Genomic DNA, 20,233 nt, shown 5'->3' with positions numbered 1-20,233 from the left:
TACCGATATCTTTAGCGCGTATGGCGACCGGCCTGCGCAGCTCTGTAACAAACTTCTTGGCATCCAGTCTGATCTCGATGACGTTGTTGAGCAGAGCGAAGAGAGGAGCGAGCGGAAATGAAGCCACGAACAGGGAGACGAAACCAAACTGGATGACTGGGAGGAGAGAGATAAACAATCATCAAGCATGCTACAGTAGGTGTGGTGTGACTAAACATCTACATACAGCTAAATACAGCCTGGAGTTGGAGTGAATATGTATGATGGGCCTGTCATAAATCAGTGTTGTATAATCCAACCAATAAGACTAAAGTGAGGACGTGGTGTTACCATTTGTGTGTCCCATAATCCCCAGTGTTCCATGCCCCCCATCCACACCTTTACACTTGCACAAGATTATGCAGCACACATATCCTAACATTGTTTCTCATCACACTTACGCTGATGACATTCAAATGAACGTATCCATATTAAAAGTGAGTGTGGTCCCATAGCCTGCGGCTGCTACCGGACTCCTCAGGAAGACGAGGAGAGGTCACTCATGGAAATTCCCTCGCTGGACTGTGCATATTCTGTTTTACAATGTCTTGAGGACATAAAGATAACCCAAGTCACACTTTTCCAGCACGAGGTGCAGTTTCAACAAAGAGTTCCTTAAAGATTTTATTGTATATTGAGGGAAACAACATCATATGCTTGTGAGGTTCTTGTTTACCGTCATACTGGTATCATGGTTGTCACAACGTGTAAAATGCTGCTGTCCTGCTGCAGCCATTCACATTTATATTCCCTATTTTTTAATTACTGCCTTGCAGCAGAGTTCACAGACACAAGCAGCGGTTGGTTATGACTTTATTCTTTGTCCATCTTTATCTCGAAGCATTTCCTACATTTTCAACTTAGACCAACTGAAAAGGTCGTTTAGCATTCAGGGTGGTACATTTTCCTAAAGAGAGAAGTATATTTTCCAGCCTAGTATTAGTCATTGTGGCAGACTGGAAGGTAGGCAGACAGGAAGTCAGTAGATCACATTGAGAAAGGTCTACTTAGTTATCAATAGTGTGTAGTGCACGTGCTAACTTCCTGAGTTTTGAGTGGCGCTACTGTACAAGTCAGCGGGTTACGCGTGTTGAAGTTGCTGTAAAAAGAGTCACTTAAATTAGTCTTTTCTGCTGTTTGACAGCATAAGACGCGAGGAAGGACTCAAACGGACGATGAACACGCTTCAAACCGCCACTGAGACGCCGTCGTCAGATTGACAGTCGTGAACGGTCATTTGTCTGGTCTGGAGTCACGCTGTCTGTCCGGGCCCGCTCTGTGGTTCACATCATGCCTTTTAAGGTTAAACACTCCACTGCACCAGCTAAACCGGGACTTTTTTTGATGAAGCAGTGTGTGGAAGTATGTGTGTGCGTCTGCGCTGTAAGTTCGTGTGTTATGCAAGTCAGTCTAATTTGACAACCCAGAGACACAACATCCATGACTAATAATTCAAACTACAGATGATGGGGATTTATTGTAGAGCACGTCATATCACAGGGCTGATCCCAGGCCAGATTTAAAGATAGAAGCTTTATCGCGTTATTGCTGCTACAGACCTTTCTTTTGGGTTGCTCAGTAAATGATCAAAACAACATGCACCTGCTTCCTATGAATGTGGACAGGAAACATGAGAAAGACAAGGTGGTTTGCCCGACTCCGGCTGATGTACGGCTCTGATCGGGGCTGTGGAACTTTAGCAGTGTGGGAACGGGGAATTCCAGCGAGCCGGAGACGGACGGCTTCACCTCAGGACGCCACGCTGAGACAAAGAGCGGCGAGGAAGAAAATACGACAGCGGAGCGGCAGGCGCTAGAGGGCAAGCTTAGAATAACCTCGCCATCCACCTGAGCCGAGGTTGACGAGTTCGAGGCCGGCCCGGGCGCACGCACGCACACAAAAAGAGGACGCGCACGCCTTAAAGACACAGACATGCATAATAACGGAGCGAACACAAACCCAGAGCCGCCCATTCACACACTCACAGCTAAGTGTCAGTGTGTGTTTGCACGTAGAGTTCAGACATTTCTGACATTCCTTCCTGTGCCCTGCAGCGACATCAGCTCGGGCTTCTTTCTGTTTTCCTGCCTCCGCCCTCTGTCCTCTGTCCATATCGCATTAAATCTCCACGTCAAAACTGGAACAAACATCACCTTCAAGACTGGTCTGACCTCTGGAAGGAGTTAACATTGGTGCTGACTGCAACAAACCACACAGGTAGACGCTATGATACATACAACACAATTTCATCATTTCTATTGTCTGACCCTATACCATTACCTTACAGCATGATATTACCAGCTCACGATGCTTCACATACAGATATTGGCAGGTTCTTAAGTCAAGCTTGTTGTTGCATGTTGGCTGACTCCATTAAACAGGAGGAAAACGCTCCGATAGATCACACTGCTTTTGTGGCTGCTTTTGTCTCTTTGCTCGAATCATTCTGTCAGCGTAATGTTACAACCTCTTTTTTTTCCGGGCCTTTCTGGGTATCAGTGCGTCTGTACTCGCTGCTGGTGCAAGCAGATAGAGGGCAAGTTTAAAATCGCACCAGTGTAAAAGGTAAAGATTTGCTGATAGCAGGCGGGCGGACGTGGGAGTGCGAGCCGGGCACATACTTCACATGTTCTGGGAGCGATCCATGGGTGCAGCCTCTGAGATACTGGGGAACTGGCTAGTTTCCATTCTGCCTTTACATCCACAGTTTTGTCTCCTTGGCAGCAAGGCAACTATATCTAATATAACAAATAACAAGTTTAGCATTTCAAAAGTTGGACTTATCACAGCCGAAAGACGGAAATCTAATGAAATGAAGATCGTATGAGCTCTCGGTAGGAAGGATCAATAATGGGTGAGTATTAATAGAAATGAGGGATCAGGTCTGGTTGCATGTTAAGCTGAACTTTGAATAGAATGTAAATATGTTGATGACTGTGCATCTTGTCCATGGTTTTATTTCATGTTAAGGACGGCGGTCTGCTGCAGGAACTAACAGGCAGCACTCAGTGCAGACTGTGGCTCCTAATATGTCTGACTGACTTGTATTTCATTCACGCTGTTGTTTGGCCTTCACTGTGCAGAGTTTGACACTAGAAGGCTGTTTTTCATGCTTGTGTAAAAACCATATCAGACCCAAATTATTATTCCAAGCTGAGTATTTTCACATTCTCTGGACAGGACTATTCTGAACTGCAGTCTGTGACAGGACACAAGCAGACATTTATAGGACAAATCTACTCGTTGCTTTAACAAAAGGATTTTTAATCTTGAACCATGTTGATTCCTTTGAATAAGTACAAACCAACCCAACACCTGCAGCTGTTTACAGCTCCACATGCTAACTTTCCCCTGAGAGGCAGTGAATCGGTCAGCGTTTACTGGCACATTACTGTCCCTCCTTCCAACTATTCAACCTCTGAATGACCTTTATAATGACGTTTGACAGACTAACACACTGTACATTAAAAAAAAAAAAATGTGTGAAAACTAAGAATAATCTTTTTGTTCTTATTTTGCTTGAACTCTTCCCCCCACACCTCGCCTTATCTCTGTTTTCTCTCCGCCTGCCAGTCTTTGTCAGGATGAAATTTAATGAGCCTCTGGATTATATCTGATTTTCAGGTTGTGTTTTTTTCCCCACCGTGTTTTATTTGTGCCAACAACCGTAAAGACAGACTGGTGGTTCCAAACTGTGACACTGCCAAGCTTTCCGCTGCATTGACTAATGCAAAAATGATGTGAAGATTTACAGGTTTTCCATTACTGCTTCTTTCAGTTGGACCGGACATCTAATACAACAAATGTGTGAAAACGAATCCCTCCACACTGAGTCCACACTGCTTACTTACTTACTTACCCTACTTCCATTGGGTCAAGAGTCATGATTCAGGTGGTTTAAGACATTTTAACAAAAGGCAAACACTGTTCATAAAGGACACAAACACATCCTGCAGCCATTTTCTCTTCAGTCCAGGTGTGCACTTTTACCTGAGAAGGCCATGTTGGGGCTCCGCAGATACAAAATCACTTAACACTTCTCAGTATGTGCAAGAGTGCTCGTTTAGACGCATGTTGGTGCCTAAATGTTGTCCCTGAGGCTAGTTTTCTCTGTGTGTGTGGTGTTCCTGCGTGCGGACTCACTCATCTCCATGTACTCAGGCGTGAGGCCCTCAAAGGGAGCCAGGGCGTAGTCCAGGTTCCACTGCTGCGGAGGCCTCTCCTCCTCCATCTCCATCTCTGCCGATCCCTTATCCTTTATCGCACGCACGAGCTTCTTCAACTTCCTGCCAGGGTGGAGGGGGAGGCGGAGGAGGAGGCGAAAAAAAGATTCAGGGTGAGAGCTGAACATTTTGCACACACGCTTAGTGTGAAATAAAACCTGTACATTTATCTAAAGTGGAGAAATGTACATAAGATATAAACTGTGAGTATAATCACATTTTAAAAATGAAAAAAAGAAAAAGAAAGAACCCAACAGGTATTCTTCCACGAGGCATCAAAGTTAACGTGATGGTACAGAGATGCTCTCAGCCGTTCAGCGCAGGTTCATTTATCATCAAAGTTAAAACGCTGTACTCGGCACCTTTACTGCAGCTGGAAGAATCCAGTTCAAATCCTGATTCCAATGGAAAACGAAGTGCGTCTCCCAAACAAATAAAGTATTTACTTTACAAGGACCTAAATGCCCTTAATCTGTGAATGTGAAGCAGGGTGGTGCCGCTGTGTGGGAGGTGTACTCAGTAAACCTGCCCTGGAACACCAACACAGTCTCTGCCTGCGAAACATGACACACAAGCACGTATTTATACGTGTTCACTTACATAAAGTGATACTACACATTTCAACAAGCAGAGGCTGAGTGTTTTCAGAGAAAGTAACCAGCAGACTAGCATTCAGGTGAAAAGTGAAGCTGTGGGATGCCAACAAACTGCAGCGGGGGGGCAGAGAGAGGAGAAGAGTCTGATGTGTGTTTCTGGATGTACATGCCTGTAAATAATGTCCACTCATGGTGTGTGTGCACTGTGTGCACTGCGTAAGTGCTGTCGTGTATGCATGTGGTAGTGCATGTGACTGTGTGTGCTGCTTGTAAAAAAAAATAAAAGCAGCTAAATGCTTGACCGCATTTATATTATCATTTATTTATGTAGTCATCACACACACACACACACACACACACACACACATTGTTACAGATGGCTCATTCAAGGAGGCAGCGAACCTACAAATGTTTACTGTCCATTAAACACACAAACACAGTCGTATACAGTATGTCCACACTCGTACACACACACTTTACAGTCTGAGTATACACTCATACACACACACACACACACACACACACACACACACACACTCTCCCGTCATGCTACTGGTGCTGGTCTGAAGTTAGATTAGAGGATTCTGATGTAGGTCAAGACTCTCTTACTCTCTGTTTACCTCCTTCACCCCTGGTTCCTTTCCTCTGCTGCTGCTGATTGGTGATCTCATAACTGCTCATGCAGCTTGTGAAAAACGAGCAATGAGCAATATGACTTTTTGACGTCAGTGTGAAAGGGGTCGCTTGAACAGATGATTATCAACTAACTCCACGACGCTATGCAGCTTTTAGCCGAGCGTAAACCTGAGCATCAAGCTAAAGACCTACACATCCTCTCAGGAGTTGGTGTTTTTAAAGGACAAATCAGCATCGGACTGACATTCATCAGGTGGTCAGAAACATGAGTCTACGTGGGGTGATACTGTTGCACCCAGTGGCAGCTTGACATGTAAGTAAAAAAAAAAAAACATAGTTCTTAGAATTTGTACAGCATTTTGGAGATGATTTTGTCTTTTTCTGCCCTCTAGTGGTCCAAATATAAACTCAAACTGTCTACATCTAAACTTATTACTTATTTAATAACTTAAGCATTTCTTTGATCAGATAAATTATGACGCCAAGTGGTGATTTTCCAGCCTACATATGGTGTTTTGGAGTTTTGCTGCGGTCTACAGATGAACCCTGTTATTTTAGCCCATATTTGTTTATATCTTTGCAAACTGACACCATTAAAGACTGCTAAATTAGCTATTAGCATTCCTGTTTGCAGTATATGCACGGATGCACCGATCACTGGAGTTTCCCATAAAGCTGCACACTGGCCCACAGTAAAAGTCTGGTTTTACTGGTCAGCTCCCAGTGGTGAAAGCTTTTGAAGTGGATGGCAGATGAGTAGATGGTATCTAGATGATATGGTGGTCTTCGCCGCGGCTCGCTGATCCCTCAGGACATACTGGAGAGACCTCAGTGTTTGATCAGACTCGCCCAACAGGTCGGGAGGTCAAGCTGCGCTTACAGCGACAGTAACGGTGCAGCCCGGAGTCAAAAAGCACCTCTGCTGTGTGATGGCTGTTCTAAACAGAGCTGACCTCTGATCTGTGGTATGTGCACGTAAAAGCTGAGCTGTTAGAAGATAAAGCACCATTGTACAGACATGAGCGGAATGCCATCAGAAGAAGACAGGGGAGAGGCAACCCTGTGAGTGCCTGTGAGTAAGCATGTGTGTATGTGGGTATGCATGTTAGCTGTCACGAGACAAAGGAAAAAGGAAATGTTCTACTCACGGGATGCCGATCTCAAAGATGTTGTTCTGGATCAGCTGCTTCCCCAGCATGATGATGCTGAGCTGAATGCACAACTCAATGAGGCAGCCTCCTGGCGCACACTGAGGGAAGACACACACTCAGTCATTATCATTTTGTGTCTTACTGATTCGGACGAATGGAAGGAAACACAGATCCGCAGTCAGATGACAAACCTCTTCCATCCGATAATCGTTGAAGACATACACGTAGCTTCCAGGTCGACCAGCAAACCTGCGAAAACACACAAACACACAGTGAGAACTGCAAGGTTTCGTCACACAGCTGGAAACAAGTCTGTCCTTTTTGGAGATACATGCTTTTCACAGCACAGCGACGCACAGCCAGGCTCCCACACACCCAAGTGCAGGACTTACCGTCCCTTGAAGAAAGCCACATAAAAGATGGGCGCGTACGCGTTCATGAACTTGAGCAGGAAGGCTTTCAGGATGAGACGCTCCTCAAAGTTGGTTTCGGTTTTAGGAATCTCTGAAAAACAAGAGAAGTGAAGGTGTGAAGACTCTGCGGTGGGAGAGGGAGGGGGGCGAGAGAGAGGGGCAGCGCAGGTTAAATGGCACATGTAGAGGAATGTATGTACAGTACGTAAGGTGGGGTTTTTATTAAGTCCATGGTGATTACATGAGAGCCCAGTCTGAGAACAGCGGTGATTCAGTCTGACTCTTTATAATCACTGTGGTGGAAGTAGGTTAAAATACTGGCACTTTTTTCATGGCCTACACTCCCCCTCTCTCTCTCCCACACACACACCCTCTTTCTCACACTTCCTCCCATTCTTTTCCTCTGTTTCAGACATTTTGAATATGAATGTGCATGCGGTTGAACCCTCCTGGGGTGACTGATGGACTGACTGGAGCATGAACGCATCAAAGTTTCATCAAACGGTCCACCAAGAGGCAGAAAGCCTCTCGCAGCCCCTCACGCTCACAGATGCAGAAGGATTACGTGTAAAAAATCTGGATTTCGTTCACTGAGTTGCAGAGGCAACATTTTTTAAATATGCCATCATGGATGTGGAAAACACACTTGGCCGAGTTAACCTCTGACTCCCATTAGTAACAAGTAAGGAGCAGGGGTCGACGCTGGAGAAATTGCCTTTCCCAAAATACTCCTTGATTGATGGCACATTCCTAAACTGCTGTTTATTTTAAGGAGGCGAGATGAAAGTGGAGCATGACGGCTCATTTTTCTATTGGAGAAATATGATACTAAACATGTACCCAAAACCTGTCAGAAGAAATCTCGCAAAAGCCAAAATGAACAACTGAATATTTAAGAACGATTATTAATATGAAAACTAGATTACATACAATAATACGCAATATGAAGTTGAGAGGATCTGTAAATATTGTGAACTCTTCTGTCCTTTTCATCATGATTTGTGATGGACATTGTTTTAAAAAGTTCATGTTCCAGATTTATATTTGATTAGATCTGAGGGTGGATATTTTCTGAATATATTTCTAAAGCATCAAGCAAGAGGAGAAAAATAACTTTGTAGGGATCTGAATCACATATGCAGTGTTTTGACGGATGCTTGCATGTAGCTTTTGTTTTTTTTTTGTTGGGGGTTAGATTTAAATCTTCAATTTGTTGATTATGTTTATGATGTGATGCTGTGTGCACGTACTGTGTGTATTAACTGTCACTGTTGAATATCTCCTGCAACATTATGCTGTATGTAGGCCATGAGGTCAATATATTGTGCTGTGGGTATGTGGGTATAAATACTGGAATGTTTGTTTTGTTCTTTATTCATGAATCTGAATAATTCGATGTATAACTGACATGACTGACGATGAAAGTTAATTCATTTACTCATTTATAAGTGCTACAACCTTTTTCGCTGCATCTAGAAAACAAATCGTCAGCTGGATTTGGATAAATTTTTATGTTGATGGGAATAGTTTGACATTTTGGGAAGCATGCTTATTTACTAAAGTTAAGACTGATACCACTTTCATATCTGTTGGTTAAATATAACCCTAAAATTAGCTTAGTTTAGTTTAGACTGACGCAGGAGAAGAGTAAATCTGCAGTCTCCCATACTATGTGTCACACCCACTGTACTCAGCCCGTCGTCACCACAAAAACAGCCATGTAGGTCTTTTCAGCAAGTATGTTGCCACAACCTATATTTGTGTTTATTGTTAGGCTGCGACCTCTAGTGGCCATAGTTATTATGACAGGAGGAAAGGAGGAAGTCAGGTGAAATAGTATAAAGAGCAAGAAAGTTTGCAGGTATAGGTGAAGCAGTGCACTTTCACCCAGGAGACTCCTGTCTGTGTCCTGTCTGAAACCGTACGTCAGTGTTAACTTATTCTAACATATGTAACAGTAGGGTTTTTAATTTAAACCAAACCAATTAGTTTTGGTGCCTTAAACCTAAGGAAACTGCAAATGTTTCACAATGTGCGCCTGTTGCTGGCACCCTCCCAGGACATATGATACATATGTCGTTTTGGTAGTCACTGGCAATCAGCCTATTCAGTCACAGCTATGAAGATGCATTGGCTTTACTACACGACAGATCTTTTCCAAAAATCAACCAAGCAGTTTTGTCGCTGTTTCCTGGGTGTAGCATGTAGCATGTAGCAGGCAGCGGGCATGTCAGGTAGCTGCTGTGTGTCTGCAGATAGACGGGGAAAACAGCTAGCCTCCACTCACTCCACCGCCAACTCAAACTATGAACACATTATATCTTCTTTCTTTATCCCATAAGAAGCATCAAAACAACAAGTTGTAGTTTTATGAGATACTATGTGGTTCTTACCTTCGGACAGAGCGAGGCTAACTGTTTCCTTGTGCTAAGTTAAGCTAACAGACTCCTCGCTCTAGCTAAATATTTAATGTAGACATGAGAGTGGTGTCAATCCTTTCATCCCAATCTCTACAAAGAAAGTGATGAAGTGTTTTTCCAAAAATGTCGAGCTATTCCTTTAATAATTCAGATAGCATGACTGTGAAATTGAGGCTAGCTAGTAAGGCTTAGTTAACCTAGTTTGTCATATGCCCCATTTTATTAAGTGTGTTGTCTGAGGTTGTTCATGTTTTAAAAAGTTGCACTGCACAGGGTCCTCAAAGCCACCAATGTCTTTCTGTACCTAGTTCAGTCAGCCACAGCGCCACGGCCCCATAGATTTCATCGAGGATCAGAATAACCACCAGGTTGATGATGACCGCGGTGGCCGTCACCGTTACCCGGACATTGGACTTGGTCTCCGGGTCGGGGCTCATCGCCATCAGGGCCGACACTGTGATGCGGTAGATGATGACGCCGAAAACTGCTGAAAACGTCAAGCCAAACTGAGAGCAGAATGGAAAAAAGAATGAATTATATAGAATAAAAATAAATTAGTCATTAGTCAACCATATTTGTCCACAGCGCAGAGGCTGGAATGAATATTTCAAAGAATACATCGATGTAGGTCACTCATATGCTCACTTATATACATTAGCTGTGTTGTATACACGTTAATCTTTCTAGTTAAAGTGCTTTCATCCATACACACTGAGAAAATGTAGGATTCTAAGTAGAGCATTAACCTGATTTTTATGTACTGACCATAAAGAGGATAGAGGAAACATTGATGAAGTATCCAGGAAGACGGTCTTTCCAGGTCAGCTTCTCTATGGCAGCCTGACAAGACGGGGAGGGGGGAGGACAGAGGGGAAAGAGAGGAAAAGTTGGCAGTCACTCATACAATGGCCAATGCTTCATCAACTTTTGTTGGGAAATCTGTGATGCAGAACGCAAAGCCGCCTACTGAGACACCACAAAAGCAAAAAAAAAAACACAAAAAAGTTAGAAAAAGCAGTTTCGTACGGATGCTTTGATTAAAAAACAACTGTCCTGATGTGAAAGCACTGTCACAGTTCCCTTTCCGCCTTTCAAATGGTGTCTAAGAGCTGAATGGAGAGTTGAAGCAACAGCAGGATTTGTGTTTCGCCGCCTCCGCAGGAAGTGTTACTACGTCTCAGCAGAGAGACATAAAGGAGCACAATAGCCCATTTTACAGTCCGCGTCCTACATTTACAGACCAGCTCGGAACAAATGCTGTCATGCGATTGTCCCTGTAACGCCCAGACAGCCCCCAGTGCATGTGATTCAACCATTTTTAGGGGCAACGGTACAGGAGCCTTTCGTGTTGTTTTAGGATTTAAACGAAAAAGGATCGATATTCTCCGCAAGAGGAGGTGGATGAGTGCAGCCATTTTTTGTTAAGAGCGTTCTTTACCAGATGTCAACACTAGAAGCGGGGGGGACTGCAAGTTGGGGGCTAGTCCAGCGCATAACCTCCATTTTTATCCCTCAGTCTCTGTGAGGATGAAACAAACCAGATATAACATGTAGATTAGTGAGCTTGAGAGGCTAGACGTGCCTCCCTGCTTCCTGTCTGTATGATGCTGTAAGCTAAGCTAACCATATCCCAGCTGTTGCTTCATATGCGTTTAGCGAGGAGTCATCTGACTCACGGCAAGAAGCGAGTCAGCATATTCCTAAAATGTCGAACTGTTACTGTTAATAAGACGAGCTTTAAATCAATGTTAGATGTCTCCATGAAGAGATGCACACAGGACAAAACCAGTGCTGTGAAAGGTGGACTCAATCATGAAAGTGGAGAAAAGGGGGTTAAAATCAGGATGGGGAAGGCTGAAAAAAAAAATTTCAGACTTTGCTAATGCCCTCTAACCTGCTGACTCCACCCTCACAACCACTCAAATTAGTGTGTATGGCGTGATTCCCTGCACTTAAAACCAGCGGGAGAAGCTGACCTACTTGCATGAAAAAGGAAAGCCGCTTCACTGGCCCGGCTGTGGTTAAATATGGTTTGATCTCTGCAAAGGCAAACGCTGCATCTCCATCCCCAAGTATGTGACCCCTTTTACCCACACCCACACACACACACACAGACACACACACACATATATACAAACATGGGCAGGCTCAGGAATCTCTCACACACACAGACACTTATACAGAGTGATGGACAGTCTGTCCAATATGGCAATTAGCAAGACAACAGCACCATCTAGTGCACACTTTGGCACTGTGCAACCTGCCATGCAGATGCACACGCACACACACACACCCTTAAAACTTAATGCTAACACTGGTTTTATAGGAGAAAATAGAGATTTTATTGTTTGATAAAAACCTGTCAGGTTAAAAGTGTGTTAATCAGCTAAAGAGCTTCCTGATCAGCGTGCAAACCTGCATACATTTGACAACATGACTGTCCCTCAATCCCATAGCCTCCAATCAACATAAGCATTTTTTACAGATTGTAAATGTTAATGTCTTTTTTTTATTTGGCTCAAAAGACTTTTCTTTAAAACTGAAATGCTTCCATTAACTGACAAAGAACGTATATTTAGACACATATTAAGACCTACCTGGACATGAAAGAGTCAGATAAATATCACCTTGAGCTTTGAGTTTATGGTAAAGGCTCTTAATTCAGACTCAACACAGAGCATCTAAATAACTAAAATAAGTAAATCTATTAAAGCCAATATAATCAGCAGCTATAATCAGTAGCTAAGGGATGGAAGTGTGGCCTGTAGAGAGGACGCACCCTGCAGATACTGCTGACTGTGCCATCTTAACAAAGTGATTGTCTGAATTTGTGACGTAAAGATTACAGAAGATGCTACAGAGGATTCTTCAAATTTAAGTGTCTTTCAAAGGTGGACACAGTAGGAACTTACATGAGCAGAGGCACAAATGAATTATGAGATAGGAAGACACAATAGTTAAGGAAACACAACAACATGTGACATGATATTTGAAAGTGTTCTGTGGGTTTTTCTGCCTCCTGAACTGCAGTCCAAGTTGTTTGGAGAGAAGGTCTGGAGCTGCTGTGCTGTTCATTTCTCCTTCGGGTTTTCCCCGCCTGTGAAAGGAGGGTCAGAGTTTCAGGGTTTCAAAAGAACGACAACACTCAAAGAACAAGTTCCTGAGGGACGAACAGCTTGAAAATCAGGATGAAAGTATGTCGTGTAACAAACATCATGGTGTTTAGCTGAAACTGTAACTTCCTGATATCTGCAGACCCTTCACACTTCATAGTTTCTTCTGGGCCAGATGTAAAGACAAAAACAAATGGATCTCAACTGTGCGTGTTGCTATGGAATATATAGAAGTTTGGTGTCTGCACAGATACTGAATTGTTTCTATCTCTAATCTGAAGCAAGATGTTGTCCCTGTGACAAAGACAAATGATTTAAAAACATCAGCCAGCTCTGTGTAATGCCATGAACATGCTTGTGTAAAGTAAACCATCAGTTCAGTGAAGTGATGAAACACTCACCCTCTGGTCCCATTCTCTTCCTCCTCTTCTCTTTCCACTTCCTCTTGTTTGGGCCAGTCAGGTGGTCGTGGTTTCTCACTAACTGTGAGTCTGGCCACGGCCTCACACAAGTAAACCTTATGAGAAGATATTATATCACGGTTGAATCATCTTTTATTTTTACCTTTGAAACTGCCAAAACAAGAAATATAAAGCTAAACTAAACTCAATGTTATGGAGTTCAATCAAAGAATATTCAAAGCACGTCTGTGTAGAATGAATAAACCTGGTAAAAATAGTCATTTCTAACATGTTACTCCCACTGCGAAAATAAAACACTCCTGATCACATTCCTGCCTATCAAGCAACTCGAAGCCACTGTACATCACTTTTTTTTTCATCAGACTGTGAATTGATACTTTTTATAGCGGTGTAGAAATGGCTGACGGGAGGCAGCTATCTCTCTGCTTATTTGTGTGTCTCTCGGTCTGTTTTCCTACGTAGATTAAAATAGATCAGTGGGCTCTACTTTAGCTGTGAGGACTGAAATGAACTGAAGTATTAAAATGGTTTTATATTCACATTGCGAGCAGCAGTTCACAATAACTTTTCCCTTTCAGAAAGGACGTCAGTCAGCTTACCGTGAGGTCGCGTGGTCTCTGCAAAGCGTTGAAGGTTCCTCCAAACATCTTCATTGACAAAGCGAGAACTGGATGTCTCTCTGTCTGATCTCAAATATTCCCTCCTTGAAACTTAAACGTATTATTACCTTTGCAAACTCGTCTGATTCCTTTAATTCATCATACAACGCGTCACGCTGGAAGTATCTTTTTCTGTATCGTCTTGCGTAAAAAAAAACAACTCGACTGACTGGTTTATCAGTCGAACTCCAGTTTAAATTGGAATGTGCCTGATTTGAAATGTTTTGTAACATGAAAATGTGCTTTTCTGCAAAAACAGCCCATTATTTAAACACCTCACCGTGACATCCCTTAATAATCTTCTGCCAGTATGACCCATAATTGTAGCTCCCAGCCAGGCTGAGGGAAAATGAATCGGCCTCTCAGCAGGACTCTTTTCATAAATGTTAATAACTAGATGTCAGCGTTTTTTTTATCATCGAGCACCGTGAGTGTGCAGCCACTTTTCTGTTTCATCTGTACATTCAGTTTTCTTTGAAACACTTTCTTTCTTTTTTTCCTTTTCAAAAGAGCCTTTTGGGCCCAAGCCTTCATTCCAAGCAGGATGCTCTAAACACACACAGACACACACACACACACACACACACACACACACACACACACACACACACACACATACAGGTTGACGAACCGGAGTGATGGACTTATTCAAGGGCAAAGACACCTTCAGAGTGTGTGTGTGTGTGTGTGATGGCTGGTGGGGACAGCCGTCAGACAGCAGGGTAGTAGTAAATGGGACAGGTGTTATATTTGGCTTGTAACCTCCGTTGAGGAAAGCCCAGCAAGGCCTGCGTGACGGAGACTCAGTCACAGTGGTTATTTCTCTGTGTCGCTCACGCCGTCTGCTCACCCTCCTCCCTCTCGCTCTCTCTTTCCATCTTTTTCTCCTTGTGTCCAAACCCCGGTTGTCCCACACATACCCAGTTTTGAGAAAATGATATTAGCTAATGTAAGTGAGGTGGGAGAAATTCTGAGGGCAGAGGGCAAAGACTTTCAGTAAAAAAAGAAACTTCTCAAGCAAAAAGATGATGCCCTCTGAAATGCCCACAATTGAACAAAAAATGTTCTTTCTGTACTTTGTAGCAGAATGTACAACAATCCCACAATGCAATGCATCCGACTGTATGGATGCAAAAATGATTGTCAGAGCTGTCAGAGAGATAATTTACTGCTCGCTGTAGAGTCAGCTACTGAGTGTCTGTTGCAGAGGGAATGATTTTGAACGCAGCATAAGACATGCCAGTATGATTCCACAGATACACACACACACATACACACACTCCTTCCTGTCATGATGGCAGTTATAAACATCCATGAGAACACAAACCTCACGCTGCCTCCGGAGTAACCAGTGACGAACAGTAGAAAGACTCTGTAAGTGCCTGTGCTGGCTTTCCGGTGGTAAGACATTTAAAATCATCCCCTACATAGAATCTTTTTTTAGCTCTTTGGACATGTCTCACATTATTAGCACTGACAGCTCCTAATATACGAGATGATTTGAAAGGTCCTGACAGGGGACTGTCTGCCACTGAGGAACAGAAGTGGCTTCAGTTCATAAATATACCAGAAGGAAAGAAAAAAAGGAAATGTTCAAAAAAAATGTATGTCCATCAAATCATGTCAAGACACATTTAAAGTGTCGAATGAATGTTAAAGGCATGTCTGTTTGATTACTGCACATTTGCGGTGTTTGGTACACATGTTTCGAAGTAACAGGTGTAGCACACACTGGAAAATGAATAAAAGAGAGAGCAAACACATTCTTAATCCCAACCGGTCACACATACTACGGAATTTGATGCACTGGGAGATAGAAAACCCTTCACATTCCCAAATGAGTACCCATAACGCTTGTTAACAAAATGCATCCAGCAGCTAACAACAATGTCAACCCTTTAATAATGGTGAGCAACAGAGACACCTGACAACCCTGCTGGTCAAAACAGCTGCAACGGCCACCTCTGACGGTAACATTTGCAAACTATAGTATCATGAAACAAGCTAATCAGTCCAGCACAGCAAACTTAGTGCAACAGAGGTGTGTGTGTGTGTGCGTGTGTGTGTGTGTGTGTGTGTGTGTGTGTGGCTGTCTCTGTCCAGAAACCAGCACATGCAGTATGTCATTTCTGCCACTAGGGGTCTCTCAATCAAAACGTCATGACGCGGTGTGGGCTCATGGGAATTGTTGTCTTCGTTGCCAATGAAAATTAACAATCGTGCTCCATCACGAGTGAGCAATAGGCTACAAACAATGATAAAAAGCATACTGGCTAGCTAGTTTGTAGTTTCCACAGAATTATAGCAACTAGAGGACGTCATTGACAGTCGACCAAATGGTACGCATTTACCTCGAATAAAGTACAGATTTCTCTTGGTCTGAACATTGTTGGATTTACTTGAGATAAAGGAAGTACAGAAATCAACAAAATATATAACATAGGTCTGGTTGATTTGAGACGTTTTAATGCAGAATTGTTGTTGTACCTTTCAGTTATACTAATCCTGCAGCCTGATTCACAGTCTCAGGTAAGGAATCAAAGGTTCAAGTGTGTGTGTGTGTGTGTGTGTGTGTGTGTGTGTGTGTGTGTGTTTCAAAAAGAGCAAGAGACAGAGAGAGAGAGAGAGAGATTTCTGTGTCGCCATAGTGACGTTCACTAATCTTACCCCTGGCTTCCTGCCCAGCATGCCTTACTCCCACTCAGCCGCCCTCCCTCCATCCCTCCATCCCTCCACTTCTCCTCTAAGTCTCTCTCCGTTTGTTTGAACGTCTCATTGTTGTTTTCTCCTTGTCTCTGTTCGCGTGTTGCTCTCTTTGTCTTTTTTAATTTAGTTCCACTGACAGTTGATTTGAAAGTCGTTGCCAAGTGCTGTGTTGTGTTGCCGGAGCAGCAGGTGCAGAAGTGTGGAAACATCATTCATAGCAGCACTTTTGACAGCAGACACATCGAGCTGTCGCTGCAGGAAAAGCGCAGGTGTAACTAACGACGTGAATTCATGATCTCCGTCCCATTCAGCTGTTCCACTCGAGTTTATCAGTGAACCAGCGAGCTCAATAAGCTTTTATTAATGAGGGTGTCTGACTCCTTTAACCTGTGTGAGGCACTCGGCCCTGAACTAATTCAGTCCCTACTGTGCTGAGTCGTCCCATAGCAGCTGGGAACTGTAGTTTTTAGCAAATGTCACTCCAGCAGGAGAACGTAGCGTATGTGCTGGGGACTATTTTCAGCCACGGATTAATACGCATTTGGTCACTAGAGAGTAATTAAGGCTTAAAGTAAACTACAGAGTGTGTGTTCAAGGTAATGAGGGAACATGTCACCCGGTGCAACTGTGTGACTCACTGATAACGACACAAATCACGACGCAGCATATTCTCCAATTCAATGAATACTTCATAGAAAATGGAAAGGCCTATTTGTTATTCCATTCTGATTCACATATTCCACAAATAAAAGGTATTCACTCATATTTAATTAGCTTTCACCATTTCTGTCGAATCTATACATTTCTAGTTACTGTAAAGTAGTGGAATTACAACACTGCTTGTTAGTTGGATCAAGTCATTGATGGTTTTTCAAGGGGTTTGACAACAACAAATACATCTCCATCCTCATCCTATAAATGACTGCAGTCTCTATTCTCTCCATGTTTACACGTGTTTGAGATCAGTGTATGTTGTTTTGTTTGCGTGTATTATTCACTCTGTGAAATCTCCCACACACGCACTAGCACACTATCCAGAAAAGGAAACCACACAGACTGATAATCCCTGATTAGCATCAGCTGTCTGTCTTCAGGTCTGTCCATCTTAAACATGTCATTAACTACGACCGGAGCTTTAAAAAGCTCAGAAGCTAAACTTGACTTTAGGGAAAGTTCTGTTTTTTCTGACTCACTTCTCGACTTTTTGCTGTTGCTTCGGAACAAAAACAACTTTCCAGACACAGTTTTCATTAATACAGTCGATACTGACAGGTTTGCCTCCTCTGCTGCTGAAGGTAGGTGCGTTCTGTTCCCTCACCGCTGGTAAATATACAGATTATTTTTGCACAAATGTCTAAACTAACCAAGCAGCATCATTATTCAGTCACTGGAAATATTGAATTTAGGAAGCAAAATACTGCACGAGAAAGAAAATGTGTCAACTTCAATAGGCCAAAATCCTGAAAAACTGTCTGATCATGCTTTAAATCCCACAAAGAGTCTTGTTGTGACCATCAGATATGTGGATTAACAGGAAATATGCACAGAAATGTGCGCAAACAATACCTGAGGAGTTGAGACCGTAGAAGCCAGAGGATGGGACAGGAAGAGGAGAACAGAGAGACTGCAGCCTGCAGGAGGGAGGAGAGGAGAGGAGAGGGAAAGGGAGGGAAAAAGGAAAGAGGAAAGGAGGGAAGAGGATGCAAAAGAGGAAAAGGAAGGTGAGAGGAGGAGGGAGAGGACGGCGAGGGGAGAGGAGGGGTTACCGGTATTCCTGCAGCCATGGCAGACAGTAGTTTTTCTCTCCATCTGTCCTTCCCTGCCACTGTCCCGTCCTCTGGCTTCTCTGGCTGCAAGACAGAAGGACAGGTTACACACACACACACACACACACACACACACACACACATGCAACACACAAAAACCACCCAACACACAGAGATTGTTGATGTGCATGGATTAACTGTATATAATACACCATTTGAATAACGTGTGGGGGAACTTTATCGTGCTTTTTCTTTTTCCCGACACACAACCAGCATTTGTTGACACACCCTACAGCTGAAAAAAAACACCAGTCGCATCCCTCAGGGTTCCTACTTTCATCTCCAGGTCAGGTGTTTGGGATGGCGTGGCCGCGATCCTGTACCATGTGAATTATAGTTGTCGCCTAGCTCGGCCCGTGGCAGGAAGCCATCTGTTGCTGCAGCAAAGTGTATGTGGGCCAACAGGACTCAATGTGATTGACCCAATTTAAAGACGGAATCTAGACCGTTCCCAATCACTAGATTATCGCAGTAAGGTCTGCGGCACGCTTTGGAAACCAAACTATCAGGATCCATCTGGATCCATGTGATTCCAAATGTGAAGACTGAGCCACGTGGAGGAGTGTCATGATCAGGTGATTGCATTGTTTGTTTGCCCACAGGCTGCACACAGAGCACACAGCAGTGTTTTAAAAAGGAAACTTCTATTTGCCTTTAGTGTGTGTGTGTATTTTAAAATCATTCATCTGTCATCAAATGAATGTCACAGTTTTCTGTACAAATGAATGAAGGAGTTTTACTGTATAATACCTTTCCATTAGTACTGTTGGCAGTCAGGTCCAGCTAAAAGAATTGAATTCATATGTTGTTCATATTTCATATGCAAACATTCATGACATGAATAGTCAATAGGCTTTCAGGGCAATATGCTTTTAAGTACTTACTGTACATGACAGGTTTCTTGTCGTCCCTACCTCATTCTTTTTCTTCTTTTTCTTCTTTTTCTGCTTCCTCTGTCTCTTCTGAAGCAGGATGGTCTCGTATTTTGGCCTGGGATGCTCCTGAAGGAGGAACAGGAAGAAGAATCGTGCATGTTGCCCATTCAAAAAATAATCTTAATAAGCATCATCACTTGCAGTTGTGCATGAACTGTCCAACGTTCTGTCTTGTGATATGGTTGATGCGTTTACATCTGTGTGTGTGTCTTTACATGGATCCACACATAAACTATTTGTGTGTATTCAGACCAGCACATTCACATGTGAGTACATTTTTACTAGTAACAGCGTCTACATGTGTGAGTTTCTTTGCGTGCGTGCGTGTGCTCTGTAGATACCTCGTCCTCCTCGACGCCTGTCAGGTCCCAGCTGAAGCTCAAGCTGATCTGACGGCGCTTCCAGTGCTCCAGGAACAGCACCGCTACACAAACACAAACACAACTCAAGTCATTTTGATGAAACTCCCTAGAATTATCTCCGATTTCTAAGATTTCTGGTTTGGCAGTGATCAGCTGATCACTGACCTGACTGCTGGTTGAAAACGGAGAACCTCAGCATATGAGCGGTATTGAACTACATCCTCTTGGGGTTGCAATACATCCAGAGTAGATTTTCTCATTTACTCATATTACTTACTCGCTCACAGTTTCTTCTTGCAACAACATGCACATTCAGGCCATTCTGTTCACACACACATATGCACTCACGCGCACACGTAACCTCACCCCACAGAGACATGAAGATGGCGAAGAAGACGGTGGCGGGGTTGTCGAAGAGGTGCGAGGCTCTGGCGGTGCCGCAGGCGGTGCTGAGGTGCCAGAAGTCACAGGCTCCGTCACACAGAGGACACATGGTGAAATTGAGACTCTCGTCACACATCTCCTGACTGAGGGGGGAGAAAAGCAAGACTCAGACCACACAGCACCTAGACGTGGCAACATTAACACAAGAAGCTAGAAAGAAAGGCGAAAAATTAAATGAAGTTCTGCATTGCCGTCTCTGGCTTCAGTGCCAGGAAACAGACCCATGTGTTTTACATGTAGCCATGAGAAATGAATGGAGCTCTGAGCACACAAACACGATACAAGCTC

The 20,233-nt window shown here is 43.4% G+C and overlaps 1 protein-coding gene across 1 annotated transcript in view; it reads right to left on the bottom strand.

Moving 5' to 3' along the window:
* Positions 1-20,233, bottom strand: part of ano2b (anoctamin 2b) — a 52,721-nt gene that overhangs the window by 15,386 nt on the left and 17,102 nt on the right. The window contains exons 11-22 of the mRNA XM_041963671.1: positions 19,868-20,028; positions 19,481-19,563; positions 19,119-19,205; positions 18,955-18,987; positions 18,145-18,228; positions 10,244-10,318; positions 9,783-9,984; positions 7,038-7,149; positions 6,837-6,894; positions 6,643-6,743; positions 4,183-4,325; positions 4-156 (exon numbers count right to left, since the gene is read on the bottom strand). Of these exons, the coding sequence (XP_041819605.1) occupies positions 4-156; positions 4,183-4,325; positions 6,643-6,743; positions 6,837-6,894; positions 7,038-7,149; positions 9,783-9,984; positions 10,244-10,318; positions 18,145-18,228; positions 18,955-18,987; positions 19,119-19,205; positions 19,481-19,563; positions 19,868-20,028 (1,292 nt within the window). The remainder of the gene's footprint in view (positions 1-3; positions 157-4,182; positions 4,326-6,642; positions 6,744-6,836; positions 6,895-7,037; positions 7,150-9,782; positions 9,985-10,243; positions 10,319-18,144; positions 18,229-18,954; positions 18,988-19,118; positions 19,206-19,480; positions 19,564-19,867; positions 20,029-20,233) is intronic.

The sequence above is a fragment of the Chelmon rostratus genome, chromosome 22 (genome assembly GCF_017976325.1).
Source record: "Chelmon rostratus isolate fCheRos1 chromosome 22, fCheRos1.pri, whole genome shotgun sequence".
NCBI classification, from domain to species: Eukaryota; Metazoa; Chordata; class Actinopteri; order Chaetodontiformes; family Chaetodontidae; genus Chelmon; species Chelmon rostratus.
This window is presented reverse-complemented; position numbering and strand designations above follow the sequence as displayed.